This window comes from Anopheles gambiae, chromosome 2 (genome assembly GCF_943734735.2).
Source record: "Anopheles gambiae chromosome 2, idAnoGambNW_F1_1, whole genome shotgun sequence".
Taxonomy (NCBI): domain Eukaryota; kingdom Metazoa; phylum Arthropoda; class Insecta; order Diptera; family Culicidae; genus Anopheles; species Anopheles gambiae.
Genome location: NC_064601.1, coordinates 113,103,882 through 113,122,034, shown reverse-complemented (window position 1 = coordinate 113,122,034; position 18,153 = coordinate 113,103,882). Strand labels below are relative to the sequence as shown.

At 45.9% G+C, this 18,153-nt stretch overlaps 3 protein-coding genes across 8 annotated transcripts; 2 read left to right on the top strand and 1 right to left on the bottom strand.

Moving 5' to 3' along the window:
* The first annotated feature begins 1,279 nt into the window (after positions 1 to 1,279).
* On the top strand, positions 1,280 to 14,702 carry LOC1269922 (23 kDa integral membrane protein). 6 transcript variants are annotated; one of them, XM_001687953.2, is made up of 6 exons: positions 1,280 to 1,485; positions 1,789 to 1,904; positions 12,048 to 12,239; positions 12,337 to 12,504; positions 12,590 to 12,840; positions 13,262 to 14,702. In XM_001687953.2, the coding sequence occupies exons 2-6, from the start codon at positions 1,839 to 1,841 to the stop codon at positions 13,269 to 13,271; spliced, it is 687 nt and encodes a 228-aa protein (XP_001688005.1). In that variant the 5' UTR covers positions 1,280 to 1,485; positions 1,789 to 1,838; the 3' UTR covers positions 13,272 to 14,702. The 6 variants fall into 6 exon arrangements, with proteins under 6 accessions (XP_001688005.1, XP_061519661.1, XP_001688004.1 ...); XM_061663677.1 differs by having other exon boundaries at positions 1,306 to 1,485; positions 1,730 to 1,904; XM_001687952.2 differs by having other exon boundaries at positions 1,306 to 1,594.
* A 169-nt stretch (positions 14,703 to 14,871) lies between these two features.
* LOC133395082 (oxidoreductase-like domain-containing protein 1) lies at positions 14,872 to 15,408 on the bottom strand. Its single transcript, XM_061663678.1, has 2 exons — positions 15,272 to 15,408; positions 14,872 to 15,208 (listed from the first exon to the last, which is right to left on the bottom strand). Exons 1-2 carry the CDS (start codon positions 15,386 to 15,388, stop codon positions 15,002 to 15,004), a joined length of 324 nt encoding a protein of 107 aa, XP_061519662.1. The 5' UTR covers positions 15,389 to 15,408; the 3' UTR covers positions 14,872 to 15,001.
* Positions 15,409 to 15,828: 420 nt separating this feature from the next.
* Positions 15,829 to 16,903, top strand: LOC1269923 (uncharacterized). The gene is made up of 2 exons (XM_308577.5): positions 15,829 to 15,978; positions 16,279 to 16,903. The coding sequence occupies exon 2, from the start codon at positions 16,285 to 16,287 to the stop codon at positions 16,783 to 16,785; it is 501 nt and encodes a 166-aa protein (XP_308577.2). The 5' UTR covers positions 15,829 to 15,978; positions 16,279 to 16,284; the 3' UTR covers positions 16,786 to 16,903.
* Positions 16,904 to 18,153: the final 1,250 nt, after the last annotated feature.

Here is an 18,153-nt window from a genome sequence, read left to right as displayed (position 1 = left end):
TTCCGAGCGCATCCGAATGGTACACTCATACACCTGCCAAAATCCTCATGCAGAAGACACCCAACCGCAAAACGAGTGCATACAAACCGATATACGTGCGTTGTTTATTGATAAGCTCACACATTAGGGCATCATTATTGGGAGTGGGCGGACTTGCTTGAGTCACGGTGAAGAATTGTTTGAATGGTGCGTTATCGCTTATACCATGCCAGAAGCACATACGGATGAATCACCTGCCATCGTGTAGGCCAGGGGCCTCCAAACTTTTCAGCTCGCGGGCCGCATTGCTGCAAAAATAACTATGTTGAGGGCCATTTGACGCTACCTTTAAATGATGAGTGAACGTTTAAATCTCATTTTAACAACAAAATACTAACGATACTAATACAGTTTCGTGTTACTAAAGCTTGATTTTTGTCTAAGAAAAGTAAAAAATACATTTTTATTTGAATAAGTCATAATAACGTAATATTTATATTAACTCTGGCAAAGTCATCGTGGGCCGCATTATAAGCTCTTGAGGGCCACATGCGGCCCGCGGGCCGTAGTTTGGAGACCCCTGGTGTAGGCCATCGGCTAAGCAGATAAGGTATATTATTTAACATGTGATGACGCGCTATCTTTTATGCTAATTTGGCGATACTGTGCAGGATGTTTAAAGCAGCATTGCCTAGGGTATGATCGTCTGTGATCATATTCAAACTTTATTATGCATGGAAATTTTTAGAATTTGAGAAATCTGCTGGATTCGCAGTATTAACTACACATTGCAGTTTTAACTACTACGCAGTTGTATTAACTACACATTGCATAGTACTGAGGAGCTCTATTTGTCCTATAATCATGGCAATTGTCAATTAAAAGGAAAGAGAAAACAATTACTGAAGAGTCACAGTCCATTCATGGTTTTGGGATTGTGATTCCCCATTATTTATTGTATGATATTTTGATGTTGTGATCTAACGACCCCAGGAAATATGTAAAATTTGAAGATACTTAGATGTAAGCTTGTCTTTTTTACTATATTTTTGGAATTTGAGTCAAGTACAACGCTCTTCCAGAATTATGACTCAATCCTTCTGATATTATCTCAGTTAGCGGCAGTGGCATGCGGATTTGTAAAGCAATAACACATCGTCCGCCAGCAACAATTCCAGAAAGCACTGAATGTTGATTCTAATTTCCAAAAACAGAGTAAAAATTGCAACCCAAGTAACTTATCGTTCAATCGGGCACGCCACTCGCCGTCACTCAAGTCACTCGTGAGCGAAAACATGACCGTTGCGGCTTTTAACCCAACTCTTATCCCACTCTTTCTCACAATCGTAATCGTGGTTCCGAAAAGAACGGACGTACATTGCGTGTGCTCCCTACAAAACGACGCGAATCTACGCAAAGCCAGGCACAACAGATTGTTGTCAGTGTGTTAGCGTGTGTGTGTGTGTGATTTCGACGATTGTACCACTTGTAATAAAGTGCTAGAAAGTGAGTTTTGTAGTGCAGTTCTCTAACCATCCTGTAGACAGTTCTTTCTCCGCCCAAACGCAAGCCAGACGAGCGCACGCGGTTGCGGTGCTACCCTCCAACCTTTGCTGTGCGTGTGCATGTGATCGGTTTTGGGGTGCCGTAATTTGAGCACCTTTTGCCCTGCGCCCTCCCATCCCCATATTTCCTCCCTTTCCCCATCAATTTCTATCTCGCTCTCTCTCGCTCTCTCTTGTCTGTTAAGCGCCCATACACTATCGCTACGAGTTTGAGTTTAGTGACCAGAGATTTTGTGGTTTCTAGCTATTTTTTGCGGGGCCTAACAACAACAACAACAACATTCCTGTGGCAAAATGGCGCTCAACTGTGGACATTCGACGATAAAGTATCTGCTTTTCATCTTTAACCTCCTGTGCTCGGTATGTACAATTTTAAACATTTCTTTTAAAAAATAATAAACATGTGAGAAAACTTAACCTCCCTCCTATGAGATCACCATTCCTTGGGGCTGGAAGTGGATGACGGGGAGGGAAAAAAGGGAAAGTGAATAAACCAGTTTGTGTGTGTTCCCCATCGTTCGAACGGCCAACACGGCACAATCACACAAACACACGACGGTTGCTGCTGCAGTTGGGTGCAGTTGTGTCGTTGTTGCAGTATGCAGGCAGGCAGGCACAAAACAGGCACAAACAAACAGCCGCCGCCACACCGGCGAAAAAACAGGCCGGCGGCGTGTTTAATTTTTACTAGTAAGTGGCGTTCACTCTCCCGGGTCCCCCTGATTTTACGTGCACACATTGGGGGCGCACAGCACAGCACACCCAAACTCGAACGACGGTGTGTGAGGTTATATTTAGCCAAACCATATACCCATCACACCCATCCAACAGGTCATGTTTCACGCGCGTTGAGAATCGTACGCGCGTCCGGCGACCAGTTCCTTTTCCACGCTTTCCCCCAGTCAAACGAAGATCGGAAACGATATGAATCACCACAGTCGTCCACGTACAGAGCGGAAGACAGACTTTAAATGCTGAAAAACACTTCTTCTTTGTTCTTTGTAACAAACTCGTAAAGATCTTCGTCGTTCGCTCGGTCTGTTTGGCTGTTGCGCGCCTCTCCGCAGCATCAAATAAAGCTGATGCGTAAATAAAAATTCCCACCATGTGTTGGTGCGTGTGCGTGTGTATGTGTGTCTTTGTGATTGTGTCTTTGGTTTACCTTTTTCCTGCTGCCTCTCTGTCTCACGCTACTCTGTGTGTCTCATGCTCCTCAAAGCGTTTGGTGAGAGGGAGAAACTACAAAACTGGAAAGGGATTTGCGTGTTTTCTTCCCTTTTCTGCGGGCAAATAGGAACTGCTCTAAAAACCAGCTGTCGGGAATGTTTTGAATTTTTCCGCATTTTACGCACACTGGCAAGGGCCCAGGGTTTCGTTTATTACGATGGAAAAATGATTCAATTTTCCCATCAAGATACTCTGAATCATTTCTTGAATTTGATAGCTATTTTAAAAGCAGAAACGAATATTTCGGAGAAAAAAAGTTAGTATGGACACAAGTGGTCTAATGATTCCATTTAAACCAGCAGCTTGAAGCTTCTCCACAATGACAATTCTGATTCACGTATGGCCAAGCAGAACACAATCATCTTCGCCAGAATAGCAACCATTGATGCGTTTTGCCAACCGTCTGGAAATAACATCACTTCTTCCATGACTTTGTTGACCCTTCAATTAAATCCACATTATGAGTGCACCAATTGTGAGCTAATTTAGTATCCTCTATCTTGTATTGTTGCGGATTCGTGGCCTAGCGTGCATTATTGCAGTTCATGTCCATGATTTCCTTGATCATCACGCAAACTGTGACAACCCTGGCTCGGTGTTCACCTTCACGCCATTCCACAAACACAAACAGCGGCGCTCCTTACCAAAACCAATCACACTATCATTGCCGTCTCCATAAACGTCTCCCCGGGCCGCGAAGGGCATGCTGCAAGCGCTAAAAACGATCGCGAAATACTAACGCACGCAACGGGCACCAGATGGCGCGGGCTTCAGGCTTCTCTTGCGCATTTCACGTAGTGCGTACCCATGGTGGCTGCACCCCTTCCCAATGCGCCCGATGTTAAACGATGGTGCTGATAAGGAAAAGGTACACAACAGCAAAAAAAGAGAAATAGGGCGTGTTAATATGTTTTCTCCATACCGGCGTGTCACTTTTTTCAATGTGGCGGCTTGCGCTAACAGCTTGGCTTTATTTTTGTATGCGCGTCATTTCCAAAGCATCATGAATGGAAGCGCGAAACGTATCGTCTCTATGTGTGTCTCGCCGGTGGGCGTTGTCACACACAGTCCTAGAGTCCTTGAATCTTCTCCGACAGAAAAATAACATCTTCCAAGAAACGATTCCAAACCGCCGCTTAAGCAAACACACACACAGTGGAGTGAACGCCAACAAGACGGTGAGGTTGTTGTGTGGGTTCTTCGCCGAAGAGACCGCAAGGGGCGCCGCCTTTACAGCTTGGAATGTGCGCGCCACAGCGGCTTACGTAAACAGAGGAAACCGCGCACGCACACAACGGTCGTGCGCACTGGGCACACGCGGGCCACCCCGTTTCTTCGTTTACGACAGTTCCTCTGCGACAAACCCTTTCTTCCACAGGCGTATAGGTGAGTGCGTTTGTGGCCGTTGTGTTAGTTCCAGTTGAGAATGGAAATTTTTAACCCGCTTCGCTATACAACCGAAAGCCCCTATTTTTGCGTTTTATAGCCGGCAAGCCGCCGCACCGGGCATACACACACACACACACACACACACATACATCTCAGCCACACATTTCGATAATTATTCTTGTTGTTGGTTGTGGCTTGATTGCTAATTAATTTCCGTTTAGAAATAAATGGTTCTACAAGGTTTGTAGCTGAACGGAAGCAAGTCGTTGCCTTTGATCAAAAAGCAGGCGAGCAAACATATTACAATCGAACTTTCTGCTTCGCTACAGAACACGCTTTTGTAGTACGCGCTGAAGTACCCGTTGGTCACTCTACCATTGCCTCTCTCAATCGCGCACGCCGGTGATGACCTCATCCGTCGTATTAGTTGCCTTTGTTTTGAGTTTCGTTCGTTCGTTCGGTCGGGGTAGCGTGCCCTACAAAAAAGGTCAAAACAAAACTTTCCTACCACCAATTCGTGCCACTTCAGGGGTGTGTGTGTGTGTAGTGCTGAAGCAACAGGTTTCTTCAATGTTTTTTTTTTGTGCGGTTATGGTATGCAAAAGTTAAGCGCGATGGAGCAGCATTGGAGCAGAAGTTCGTTTTGATACGTCGAAGAATTAGGAAGGCATTGTCTCTTATCACGAGATAAACTTTTCGATGAGTCATTCATTCATTTGGGTGCATTCGTATCTTCAGTGTTCAGATCGTCACGTTCTGTCCTGTGGAAACCCTGTGAAGCGTACACCACGACCTACTGAGTTTGAGTTGATTATCGCGAGAAGATAAGTTCTGTCAACTTCAAGTGCATCTGATCGCAAACATACACACGCATACACTCAGAGGGCTTAAATTAAACACGTGGTGTTTGCTTTGGTCCTATTTCTTAGCCCTTCTTGTGAGGCCACTCCTTAGATTAAGCGACAATGGGCCGCTGTTTTATACATGATCCATTTATGTTTACAACACCACTATCGCAAATCATTCGCAAGTTAGAGTTTCAAATGCTTTGTTTATGATTCCTGAACCGCTCCCTTTCTTTTACTCTTTCCCTCTGGTTCTTCCTCTATCCAGAATAATAATAAACCACAGAACCTGATACACTCCCAGGGCTGCCGAACTTCTCCCAACACAATCCTGGCTATAAGAAAGATAAACAATTGCTCCAATTCATTTACGACCTCCCTGCCGTCCCCCCAAAATGCGAGTACGGAAACATAACCCACTGACTGCCCCAAATGGCATTTATGAAACATAACCCACTGACTCTCACACTCCCCCTTCCCAAAAGCGATCTTACTGGGCGGAAATAGACGCACAGAAATCTGATTTGTAAACAAATAAACACACACACACTTGGTGCCTTTTAATTCGCGCATTAGGGATTGGTGTGCGTGGGTTTTTTCATCGATCATTTGAAACGATCGCCTGGGAAAGTGATTTTGAAAGGGAAAAGCAAAGTAATAGTGGTCTTTCCCTTAGAATGTAAAGGGAAGAATTCGTTTCAATCGTTGGGTTTTGTTTATTAAATCATTGCTTGAAATAGATGCTGAGTGGGAATTGTTCCCCAATTGCTTTCACATGCTCTGAATATAAGCATTGTTATTGTATGCTGGTTACTATCATTAGGGAGGAATTATAAGAGGCGAACGAGACCCCAAGAGGGTTATAAACGACAACAGCATAAGGGAGGAATTATGCTGAAACTTTATCACACGCTGGTTGTAAGTTAAAAAGGCATAAAAAAATCCCCATTCATGGTGGTACGACACAGAGACACTCATTGCGCAGTGGCACTCAGAAGCACCTAACCTAAAACCCCGACTGTCAAGAGGTGTCTTGTGATAGTGTTTCACCTTTCATACTTTATCAAACACACCCCAACACTTGAGTGCTTGATATCTTATCAATAACCACACACACAAACACACTAAGTGAGGGGGGTGATAAGGTGAGTCAGCCACTTGCGTAATGGTGTGCACTCGAACCGAAACACACATGGGAGCCTATCATATTTCCAGTGCAGTAGTATTTGATTGAACGAAGCAGTGGAATTTTGATTACAATTTCAATTTGCCACAGCAGGAACTGCGAGCTCTGTGCAGTGCTAAATGTAAATATTTACGGGTTTTTAATAGTGCAAAAATCAATCCCCATCTGCACTCTTTTGCGTACGATCGCAACCACATGATCATGAGGTAGCCTTTACACTACAGATCTCATTACACTGAGGATGGAATAAATAAACAGATTGCTTGGTTGCTAGAAGAAAGGGATGTAGAGGGATGGTGTTCGCCTCGAAGGTTGTAACCCACGACGTGCATCATCGCTTCCGAGAGAGGGCTGATAAGATTACGTGCAATCGATTACTGTTTTGGCATACAAAAAAAAAAAAAAAATAATAAGGGACGATCATCATCAGACAACGCTGACAGACCGTCACCACCGTCCCGTTTGAGGCTACGAAACGTTTCCAATTTATTAACACACTTCCTCGTCACTCGCCGCCACGCTTTATCGTGTGCCGATTTAATTGGTTTCATTTGCTGCTACTTCTATAGCTTCGTTGTGGTGTTTTTTGTGTGTGCACCACTACGTTTTGCCAGAAGTAATTCTCGTGCCAAGGCCAACACGGGAGGATCGCGTCGATGGCCTTCACGTTACGCTGGAAAACTAAAGAAACATCCGAATTGTAAATCCCCTTCCCGAGAGACCGTGAGGATGACATATTGGGGTGCAAAGCTAGTAGTAGTGGTAGTAGTGCTCGAAATGGCTGCGTCCGTTTTAGAAGAGCGTGTGTTATGGTTTGCGCTCGAGCACGATCGCGAGTACACGGAGCTGGGTTACTTCAATGTCATTTCAACCGCAACACACGCGATCGCTAGAACAAACTCATGAATCACCTGCTCTCGGCTGTGTGAGTGTGGTTGTGAGGTGTTGTTTGTGGAGCAATTGCTGCTGCGTTCGATCCTCGCAGCTGCCGCACTCGTACTCACCGCGCAAAACCCTTGCGGCGGCGCATAAACCGATGCATGTGTTTGTGTCTCGGGGGGAGAGAGGGGAAAGAAGAGAGCAAATAGTAGGTGGATGTGTGATGTTGATGAGCCAGGCTTGTTTGGGCTGGTCGATTCATCGTCCCATTCTGGCATGCGGTGATGACGCACCTTTTACCAAATGACGGAAGAGGATTGGGCGCTTGTTAGTGCGCAACCACCAGATGACACACTGCTTGCTGCTGCTGGAGTATTTGCTGTCACCCGTCAGCGTACCATGCACCTACCACCCCTCTCATAAAAGATGGTTTGCCGGCGGCGAGGAGAGACTGTTCGCCTCGGGGTCACCACTATCAACGATTGAGAATTTGCAAATGGCGGTCGTACCCAAGCCGTCCAACTGTAGCAAATATACCTCGCGAGTGTGAGAGCGGTGGTTTACACCGGTGAATAAACATTCACACAAACACACACACACAAGGCGAGAAAAACGCTCAAACAAAAACACGATCGGCACTATGCTACGGGTGGCTGCACTTTCGCGTTTCAGAACGCCTGTTGTTGTGTGGTAGCGGTGCTGCTGCTGCTGGTGGTGGTGGTGGTTGTTTGTGTGCTCCTACTAAGGGTGAACCCCCAGACTGAGGTTTTAGCAGGCACACACACACACAACCTTACAGGGTAGAACAACCCCAGCCAAACCGCCTAATGGAATCTGCGAACCGAAGGCGAAATTAACGATTGTACAAAGGTTTATGGAAGTAGAACGCCTTCGGTTCAAGGCGAAGCAAAATCGCGACTCATCTCGGTAGGGGCGATTGCATAGATTGCGTGTGTATGTGTGCGTGTTTGACTCAGTCTCCGCGATCGTGTGCTGTACTGCTGCTCCACGATCAAGGCATGTACAGGCCGTCACTAGCAAACTAAGGCGATTGTGCACATTTTTGAGAAGCCATTTTGTCAAGACCATTTAGACTGGTAACAGCAAACACATCTGGTTCTACACACTACGCAGCAACGCAGCGCAGATCGTGAGGGGGTGTCTTATATATGTGGGCACACCCACAAGAACCAAAGACACACTGGAGGTGGGCCGCCCTCTGGAATTCGCCACTACCACGCGGGAAAATGGATATTCTGCGTAGGTGAAACTCTATCGCGTCTAATTTACGCTTGCTTTACTGGCACCGGGGACAGGGGACGACACCCGCCAAACTTCAAGTCATTAGGACAGGGGTTGGAAGTTCACCATTCGCCCTTCCTTGCTCCTTTTCTGTGCTGTATGTGCTGTGTAGAGCTTCTCGCACTGTGTCACGGTTGATGGCGTTTGAAATCGAAGAAAAAACACAAACACACAGCGCTCAGCGGAACAACCCCGATAACTGCCTCTGTGTGTGTGTTTGGCTCAACCTTAATCCGCCTAGTTTTGGTTACGATTTAGCGAGCATAAACCATTCATTTGATGAGTCTCGATCGAAGACACACGCACAATAAAAAAGCAAGAAGGGAAAGAAAGAAGTTTGTGTTACTTCGGGGCGATGGTTGGCCACCGAACCAACCAACCCCAACCAATCAATAGCGAAAACTCACCCATTAATAGGATATTTATTAATTTTGTCCAATAATTCACCTGCCCCGTATTCAGCTCGCTGAATAAATGACGATCGTGACGGGGCAAGAATGTATGTTCGGGCCATCCATAATCGACCTACATTTCCGAGAAAGAGAACGTTTGGCCACCACCCCACCAAACACCAATAAGAATGCGTTTTAGCGTGGGAATGAAATCTGTTGATTGTCGAACAAAAGGGGAAGATAGGGAGAGGAAGGGAGCGAGTTCATGGCCTTTTCGCACTTCAGTTTTCACCTTCAATAACCACCACCCAGTTAATGGAGCGCAGCGCCTGTTGGTGCTGTATCGTTTGCGCGAACGACGACCACGTGGTGTGGTGTGTCACGTGCGCTCGGTGGAATTTCCCAGGAAGAACCGCAGGAAATGGTTTGCTCATCATCACACCTCATCATCCACAAAAGGAGGTCAGTTTGTTTAGAAGACCGTTCGTCCTGCCCGCACCCCAACTCCACAATGCACAACGTTGGTGTCTGGAAATTCGGTAGGCATTAGTGATCGTGTCCTGCCCCTATGTCTAATGCCCTAGAGAGCTCCCGATTATCGATTAATGGTACAATTTATCGTTGTTCGTTGGTTGGTGTTGAAATGAGTGACAGCATTTACTGTGTTCGGTGCGTTTCTCCATCATCATCATCATCAGCTGTCAACCCCCCTTGCATGTGGGCCTTGTGTCCGGTGTTGTCCTGCTCTGCATACTAATGATAGCACTTCGCGGTTAGCGGTTGTAATTGTTGGCGCTCACTTGTTCCTCCTCTCTCCTTGGCTGCAATTCTGGGACATACATTTGTGGTGTGATCACGGGACCACGCCAATGAACCATGGCCAAGGTCACACACACACACATGACTCGTGGATACATGACGCGTTGCCCTGCATTCCGGTCTTACTCGCGTGAACAACCAGTTTTATCTCGATGCGAACAATCAACTCCCTCGCCAGTGGACCCGTATTGACGTCCCCATATTGAGCCAGTGAATATATCTAGGTCTGTGAAAGATGGAATACAATCACGTCCACAGCTTTTAAACCAGGAAGTGTAGAGTGAGTGCATACGCGCTCTCCTACCACGCGCGCGGATTAATAGACGCTTGCTGTTGTTTATGCCATTGTGTGTTGCGCTGCTGTGTGGCATTGGACATCGCGATGACATCATGTTCCGAGTCACACCAAGTTTCGCCGCTGTGGTTACGCCCGAGCTGCCCGGCAAATGCAAATGACGATGGGCGATGATGACGATATGGCGGGGCCAGGGCAGTTTGCTCCATCAATTTGCTCCACTGTGAGCCACTGTTGATACGCGCGAAATGAAACGACAAATTGTTGCCCGTAAACCCCCTAAAAAGGCTTCTTTTTTGCCAGCTGTGTTTGGTGACATTCTAGGAGCGGAAATCATGATCATAAAAGTGTCCAAAATCGATCTTCCGAAAAATCCCGCCCATGGCAGTCGAAATTTACATTGTAAAATATCGATGCCTTTTCACTTGGGATAAGGAGCTTTTACGACGCCCCAACACCGAATAGTACTTAAGGGGCACGTAGGAAAAGGATAAGCGACGTCCACTGCGTACATGTCCCACTTTCTTCGCACAGCGTTCTACAATCCCAAAATCAAACAAATAAAGGAACTCCCCTGGAGAGAGTGGAGACATACATTACAATACATGCGCAAACGCTGCACACTCACTTCAGGCTCATTCTCCTCCGAACAAGGGGACGGTTTATATGCAAGCCTGCAAATACACAAAACCCACAAACCATCAAACTTTCGATAGTTGGCAGACTGGGGAGACACAACAACCCATTTTGGTTGTGTATTTTCGGTGCCTTCGGCGAACGAAACGACGGCGCAATTACGAGTTGAGTTCTCCCCTAAATCCTCCCTCCGCAAACGATGGCGGCGGCGACGACGACGAAGACGACGACGCCTTGTCGCTACCGTGTTACTGTTTTCCCGCTTTTCCGCCTCATCCCAAAGAATCGTGGCACCAACAGCTTGGTTGTGGGATCTTGGTTTGGCGTTGGGGGGGATGCGCTGGCGACGGAATTCCGCTTCTCATTTTTTGTTGATGATGCTCTCTTCTTAAGGGTTGTGTGTTTGTATGTCGGCGTTGGCGTCTTCGTCATCGTCATCATCGATGGGTGATGGTTAGAGCCTTTTGGGGGTGACAGTCTTTGACGAATTCCGTCACATGTCCGGGATGGATAGAGATGTATTGTAATGTGTGTTAAATAGAAGACACTCACAAAGTGAATGGAGGGAATCACGAAGAAGGAGCCACCAAGACATTCTGTTCGTGTGCTGCTGAAATGAAGCAGAAAAGTATGATCTAATCAGGAAGTCATTTCTGATGCAAAAACACCCTTCACTACAGCCGGAAGGTGATCGATCGATAGGAATTCGTGAAGGAAATATAAGCAAGATAAGAAGATTCGTTCGTTCTGGTGTCCTCAATCCGTGCGCAACCGTAGCCCGTTATCTGGTGCTTAAACACTTCCAGCGAACTCGAAAGCGCACCGAAAGAAAATGGTGCTTTCAAACGAACTTTATCTATACTATTAGAACAAAAAAATGAATTGTGGAATTGCCAAACTATGTTGGTGGATGTAGGAAAAGGGGAAAAAGGCTCGATTTTCGAGCAATGGTTTATTTTAGGGTAGTATGTTGTACGTCCCTTATCTTTAGCAATGAAGCATGCTAGGAAAGGGTAGAGAAGGGTCCACATCTGTGCAGCCAAAAAAGACATGTAAGATAAAGCTAATTTTGGACTGCCTTATCAATGCGTGGCCGGCAAAACGGGGTTTTCGTATCAATGATTGATATATCAACACAGTTAGTCAGAGATGGTGGGGCGAATGCCAAAATGGGCCCTGATCCATGGGATTGACTGATGCAGACGCGCAGGCTCCTGTAATTAAAGCTCATCTAGATCATCATTCTTGAGCAAAACTGGAAGCCTCGCATCAGATGTGGAGAAATGAGGTCCCAAGAAGCCGAACAAGAAGTGGAAGATGATAAGAATGATAGGAAAATCTCTTGATCTCAAGTCTAAATTCCTGATGATTATACCATCAAGGATGACTAGCGCCAGGACAATTAGGTGACATCGGTTTACCTGGACGAATCTCATCTCATAGAACTCTAATATTGTAATCAATCTGAATTCCTTAACTCAACCAATACGATTTACTGATTGAACATGTCTTTCTTCCCCTACTCTCCAACAGCTCTGCGGCATTGCGCTGATCGTGATCGGTGCCGTTTCGCTGGTGAAGCTTGAGGAGCTGCGCGAGATCAGCGATGAGTACAACATCGTCGCCCCGTCCATCCTGCTGATCGTGTTCGGCTCGGTCGTGTTTGTCATCTCGTTCTTCGGCTGCTGCGGTGCTATTCGCGAATCCTACTGCATGACCTCGACCGTAAGTGGAGACCGAGAGATTCGCACTAGATTTTCACGGGATTCGGGATAGCACTGGACGCACATCTGATACGATTTTGTTTTCCTCCAAACAACAGTACAGCTTCTTCCTGATTCTGCTCGTGATCGCTCAGATTGTGATTGCGGTGCTGGTGTTTGTGTTCGTCGGTGATGTGACCACCGCCATCAAGAAGGGCTTCGAGCGTGTGTTTGAGAACCGTGACAACCCGGTCAATGCCGATCTGGTCAACTCCATCCAGCAGAACGTAAGACTGATCACACCCTCACACACACACACAACAACCCATTAAATGGACACTAAATGAGCTTCTTTCCATTCCTCTCCTATAGCTGCAATGCTGTGGCAAGCGTAGCTTCCTGGACTATGGCGTCGCCAGCTTCCCGCAGTCGTGCTGCAGCAGCGGCGGAACCGCTCCGCTGTGCGTGCCGTTTGCCAGCGGCTGCCTGAGCCGGCTGTCCGAGTTCCTGGACAGTGCCGGTAACATTGTCGCCTGGGTGTCGCTCGGTGTCGCCGCCGTCGAGCTGGTCGGTCTGATCTCGGCCTGCTGTCTGGCCAACGCCATCCGCAACCAGCAGAGAAGGTCTGGATATTAAAGCATCCCCCCCGAGCCCCGTCTCTGTTCCTCCATTCATATGACGCACACACCATTCCCTCCAGTGTGCGTTTCCTTCATGTATCTTATCCTTCCAAAAAAAAAAAAAAAAACCCCACAAAACCAAAGCGATGTAGGAAAAGAACGAAGGCAAGAGAACCATTTGTTCATCTCCTCCTCAGCGACGTACTAACAGTGTATATCCTACCCATAAACTAAACCAAATCATGCTAACAACGAACACCGAATACTAAAACCCTCCCGTTTACTACTACTTACGCTACTTTCTCACCCACCCAACGTCGCCACGTGCGGAAAACATCTCATCTAATGCATTATTCTGTGCTTTTTTATTTATGTCCTGTGCTCTTGTCCACGTTTTTCTTCTTTTTGTTTACCCCAAAAACAGATACAGCTAAAAAGTGTGCGCTACTATACGCTTTTTAGTAGTTCGGTGGGTGGTGTCGTCGTCGCCGTCAGCGTCGTCAGCGTCGTCGTCCACGGGTTTGAATGTTTGCCAGTTAGGAGTGGGCGAAAAAGAAGAAAAACAAGAGAGAGAGAGAGAGAGAGAGAGAGAGAGAGAGAGAGAGAGAGAGAGAGACGAAACTTACACAAAAATAGTAGTTATAGCGCATAAAAAGGATACGCTTTGGGAGGCACACCAGGAAGAGAGGGAGAGAGCGCTAAAGCGCGGGCAGATTTTTGTTGTTATGTGTGGTTGTGTCTATGTGTGTGTATGCATTATTTCGTGTTCGTTGTGTGGAATGTTGGCGGGGAAAAAATGTACAATACGCAACAATCTGCAACATCCTAAACGAAGCTGTATGATACGCCGGAAAATGCGCAACAATTCACGCCGAAAGGACAAATCCGCAGCTGTGCGCGTGAGCAGAGAAAAAAAAACAGAACAAAACGTACAACACCACAAGTGCCGACCGCCGAAATCGTTGCATTATCTACATCAACACATACACCATTTGTCTACGGTGAGAGAGAGGAGGAGGATCAGCCTTCAGATCGTTCGGAAGTGTACGCAACTGGACGAGTGCGCAACAAACCACGTGCTCGCTAATATTCAACCGGTCAACTGCTACGCCTACTATGAGTGTACACGTTGCTTGTCGTTTTGCATTGCGCTGTCTTCTGTTCCGTTCTAGTGTGCAGCCAGGACATACCATCACAGAAGAGAGCAGGGCTTTTTCGCTATTTATGCTACTATTTACTGTAAAGGAGTATATTTATCCATTCGGCTTAATCTTTTTTTTTTGTTTTGTTTTGTGTATTGGCTAAAAGGAGAAACATCCTTTTGCAAGCCTCATCCATTCTGTCCATTTTCTCATTCTTTCTTTCCGATCTTCGAATATTCCCGAGTGTGTGCGTGTATTTGATGTTCGCTATTTTTTTTTTGTTTTGGAAAGGAAGAAACACTCGATGTAGCATTTAAGGTAATCAAAAACAAAACACCTTTACTCGAACGAATTGGAAAGCGAAGCAAAATGAAGTTTAATTTTTACGTTTGAATATTCGCAAACACACGCACGCGAATGAATTCATAAAAAGGCGTGCTCATTAAGATAGAAACAGAACCTCGAAGCAAATTGAAGCTGTTGAAGGAGATAGATTTCTTATTGGCGAAACAAAAGTGTCCATGAAACGAAGCTAAAATTTAATTTTCTAATCAAACCACCAACTATAAGAGTGACAACAAAAAATTGAGAACAAAAATACAATATACACTTTACTTTCTGTGAAGTATTTGTGTGCGATGCGTGTCTCGCGGAAGCACTGTTGAATTTGACCAACAAACATGCAGTTAAAATATATACATATGAAGTAACTTTTGTCGTTAAGAGTAAGTGTGTATGTGAGTTTGTGTTTGTGTGGTTGTGTGTTGTCTAAAATGGTAGAGGTTTATTCGTTTTGTTGCAGGGTCTGTGTGTTGTTGGGGGAAGTGATTTGTGTAACGGCTTCTCATCTTTGGTTCATCATGCAAGAAAGAAAGATAAAACTGTTTTCCGCTTTCCTCTTTGATATCACAAGTTTATTTTAAGTTTTGAATTAAAATAGATTCCTACCTAAACGTTAATGTCTGAAATTACGCTTTACGAACCCTTAATCTATCCTTGTTGCTGCAATCCTGCAGGTCGTTTCACGCGGGATCGTTCTTCGACGGTGGCATATTTTGCAGTTCCATTTTCAAAAACATCTTCAAGCTCGGGTCGGATATCTTTTCCAGCACAATTTCACGTGCCTTTTCGCCGCCATCGTCTAGTATTTTGGTAAGGTCCGCCGCGTACTGAATCCACACGCAGTTCTGGCAGCCGGACATGCAGCAAGTTGTCGGTTCGGGAGGTAGCTACAAGGAAAGGAGATGGTTTAATAATGCACCATATGTAAAGTTTTTCTCGAATGCTGTTACCTCTGGCACACTATCATCTGCTGTCCGGTCGGGGCCATTTGTACTAGATGAGCAAAAGCGATAAGCTACATTTCTTAGCTGAGCATTGCGGATTGCGTTCAGTATAACGCAGTTCATTGCCTGCACCTTGCACCCGAAGATGCAAGATGTTTGGTATCGTAAATCTAGTAGAAATTGATTTTAGTATTGCAAATTTAATTAAGGGAATATCACTTCAACCACTTCAGAACTAGTAACAGAGCTGTTGTTGTTTGAAAAACCGAACAAATTTGATAAAAACAAACCACCCCAATCAGCTGGCTAATGTTTACTTCTAATTTTTCTAATGACAACTTCACGTAATCATCCTGTGGCGGGAAGAAGAGTGCGTTGTGTGGGACACAAAATGGTTCATAAAATGGTTGCAAACTAAAAAGGGGCTAAAAAGGGAAGCATAATTGATTGTAACGTGAAACAATCATATTTTAGTATCGATTTTACTGAAAAAGGCAAGGTAGGTTTATTAAAACAAAAATAAAATTAAAAACCGATATCTTGGCTGCGTACGTTCCTAGCAGCCAGTGGACCAGATTCCTTCGGCAAACGTCATCGCCACTAGGCACCCTGAGCGCTGTTTGACATTTCGAGGTCCCCTCTCGAAATTGCTGCAGAAACGTCAAGTTTTAGGTTGAAGTTACGTAAAATTCGCCTTTTGCTCGAGGAAATCAGTAAGTTTTTCATGAAAATTGTGGCAAATTTGTAGGGTTTTAGCGTGTAATCGAATGAGGAAGATGCAAGCTACTCTGAGGAAGCATAATGCAATCAAAAGAACGTGATTGATACCGTGAAAAATGAGTGTTGCGTGTAGAAAATCATGAGCCAAGTGTTTTGTTTTGGTTTTGCAGCTTACGTATTCCGGCAGAATGAATTCATTTGCTACTTCTCAAAAACCTATAAATTTGTCTATTTGCATGCATGCATCTATTTAAGTTGTTGCTTTATTTTAATTGTATAACGTATCATTTTAGCTAAACATGAGCTTAAAGGCAAATTACTACGACAAGCCGGAGGGCGACGACCTCTTCGGCAAGATGATCGCCACCAACAAGTACGCGCTGGCCGGCGGTCTCGGTTGGTCCACGGTCGAGGTGATGATGGTGTCGAAGCCGAAGGGCTACCTGCCCACCATTGCCCGGTACGTGTACTTTACCGGTCCGTTCGTCGGAATGGCCTCGGCCTTTACCGTCGGTGCGTACGCTGCCAACAAGCTGCGCGGTCGGGACGATGCGTGGAACTATGTGGCCGGTGCGTTCGCGGCCGGCGGTGTGTACGGTGCCTGGAAGCGAAACGTCGTGAGCGGACTGGTGGCCGGCCTGATCTTCAGCGTGGCGGGCGCACTCAAGAAGCAGTCCGTCGATGAGGGTTGGGAGTTCTTCCCCGAGGTGAAGCACCACGCCGTCAGCTCGATCAATCCGAACCGGTACGACTTCACGCTGACGCAGGAACGCGAACGAGGATGGACGACCGGCAAGTGAGGTGGAGAGCGATGTGCGATGTGAGACGAGTGAACTACAAAACCCCCGGTTCTCGGTTCTGTTGTAAAGCATCTTAGGCAATAAATACTGTGGATACTACAGCCTGTTTACGAGCGGAGATGTGCGAACTCGTTGCTGTCTGTAACTGTGGAACGGATGAGAAAGACGTTTTCTGAAATTCTACGCAGAGGCAGGGATAAACGCAAGCGGAAGAAGTGAAGACATTAAAAATTACATCCAATTTCAATCATCAGTAAATTAGCTTCTCCAAAGCAAAGTGAGCCATGTGCGCTTTGCATATGCAACGGGAAATGTACAGGTGGAAACGGTCCCTAATTTTCATGCTGTAGGCTAAAAGCACACTTTTATCCCTTCACATTCGCCCTACGTAATGTCAGAATTTCCCCCTTTTGAAAAACATTCGTTTAAGTTAATTCAACCCGAACCGGGTCCATTTTGGAAACTCCAACCCCTTTTCCACGGTGGTGGGTGCAGCGCGTATGCAAGCGGAAGTGCACCGAGCTGGAACGGATGGATCCTTCCGCATCCCTAAAAGCGCGGGCCACGAGGGTGTGTTTTACGTTGAATTTAAAATTTGTTCCCCTTTTTCAAAAAAGCAAACAAGCTTTTTACCCTGCAAATCGACATGCTCATCGCAAATAGGTGTATGGCAAAGGTCCAATGCTATCTGTGAATCGATTAATTACTTTTGAGCGCTTCTGCTGCGTTTCTTACGGTGACCCAGACACGGGGGGGAGTGGTTGTAATTGAAGTAACGCCATTAACGTTTGCTCTAATTGGTGCTTAAATTGTCACCCGAAATGTGTGCTGGTCAACTCAGGAAGACAATGCCAACGTTCTCACACCTACCCACACCAAAAACCACTACACTACACCGGTGTCTTCTTTTCGTTAATGACCCAAAACCAACACATTTCTATCCCTCAAAGCGTGGTTCGGCTTGGTCGGCAGCATGGTCAATGCACTTCTGAATGGAACAATCGCGACGGCGTGGGGAGCTTTTTTATCTTTCCACCAATGATCATCAAATACAGTCCTCCCGTGGTGGGCCGAGGATTGCTCACGGTTGAAAGTAAAACAAACTGTGACGTCGTCGTCGTCTACCACGGGTCATCAACCACTGTAGCCGGAAGTGAAGCACATTTTTCATCATTTTTCGTTTCTCATTCGCGAAATAACAAAAAAAAAATGAAAAAAACGAGGAAGAACCTCAACGAGGAGGATGGATGCAACAGATTGGAATCTGAACCTTGTTTTACAGAAAACATTGGAGAGATTGCCACCATCCAGTCCAGGTTGCAATAGGTTATTTATTCACCTGGGCCAGTAGCAGGGGAGGTTCTATCA

Coding starts and splice junctions, on each gene's coding strand:
- LOC1269923 (XM_308577.5), top strand. CDS start 16,285: ATGAGCTTAAAGGCAAATTACTACGACAAGCCGGAGGGCGACGACCTC.
- LOC133395082 (XM_061663678.1), bottom strand. CDS start 15,388: ATGAACTGCGTTATACTGAACGCAATCCGCAATGCTCAGCTAAGAAAT. Junction 15,209..15,271: donor CAGATGATAGTGTGCCAGAG/GTAACAGCATTC, acceptor CTTTCCTTGTAG/CTACCTCCCGAACCGACAAC.
- LOC1269922 (XM_001687955.2), top strand. CDS start 1,839: ATGGCGCTCAACTGTGGACATTCGACGATAAAGTATCTGCTTTTCATC. Junction 1,905..12,047: donor TCTTTAACCTCCTGTGCTCG/GTATGTACAATT, acceptor ACTCTCCAACAG/CTCTGCGGCATTGCGCTGAT. Junction 12,240..12,336: donor CCTACTGCATGACCTCGACC/GTAAGTGGAGAC, acceptor TCCAAACAACAG/TACAGCTTCTTCCTGATTCT.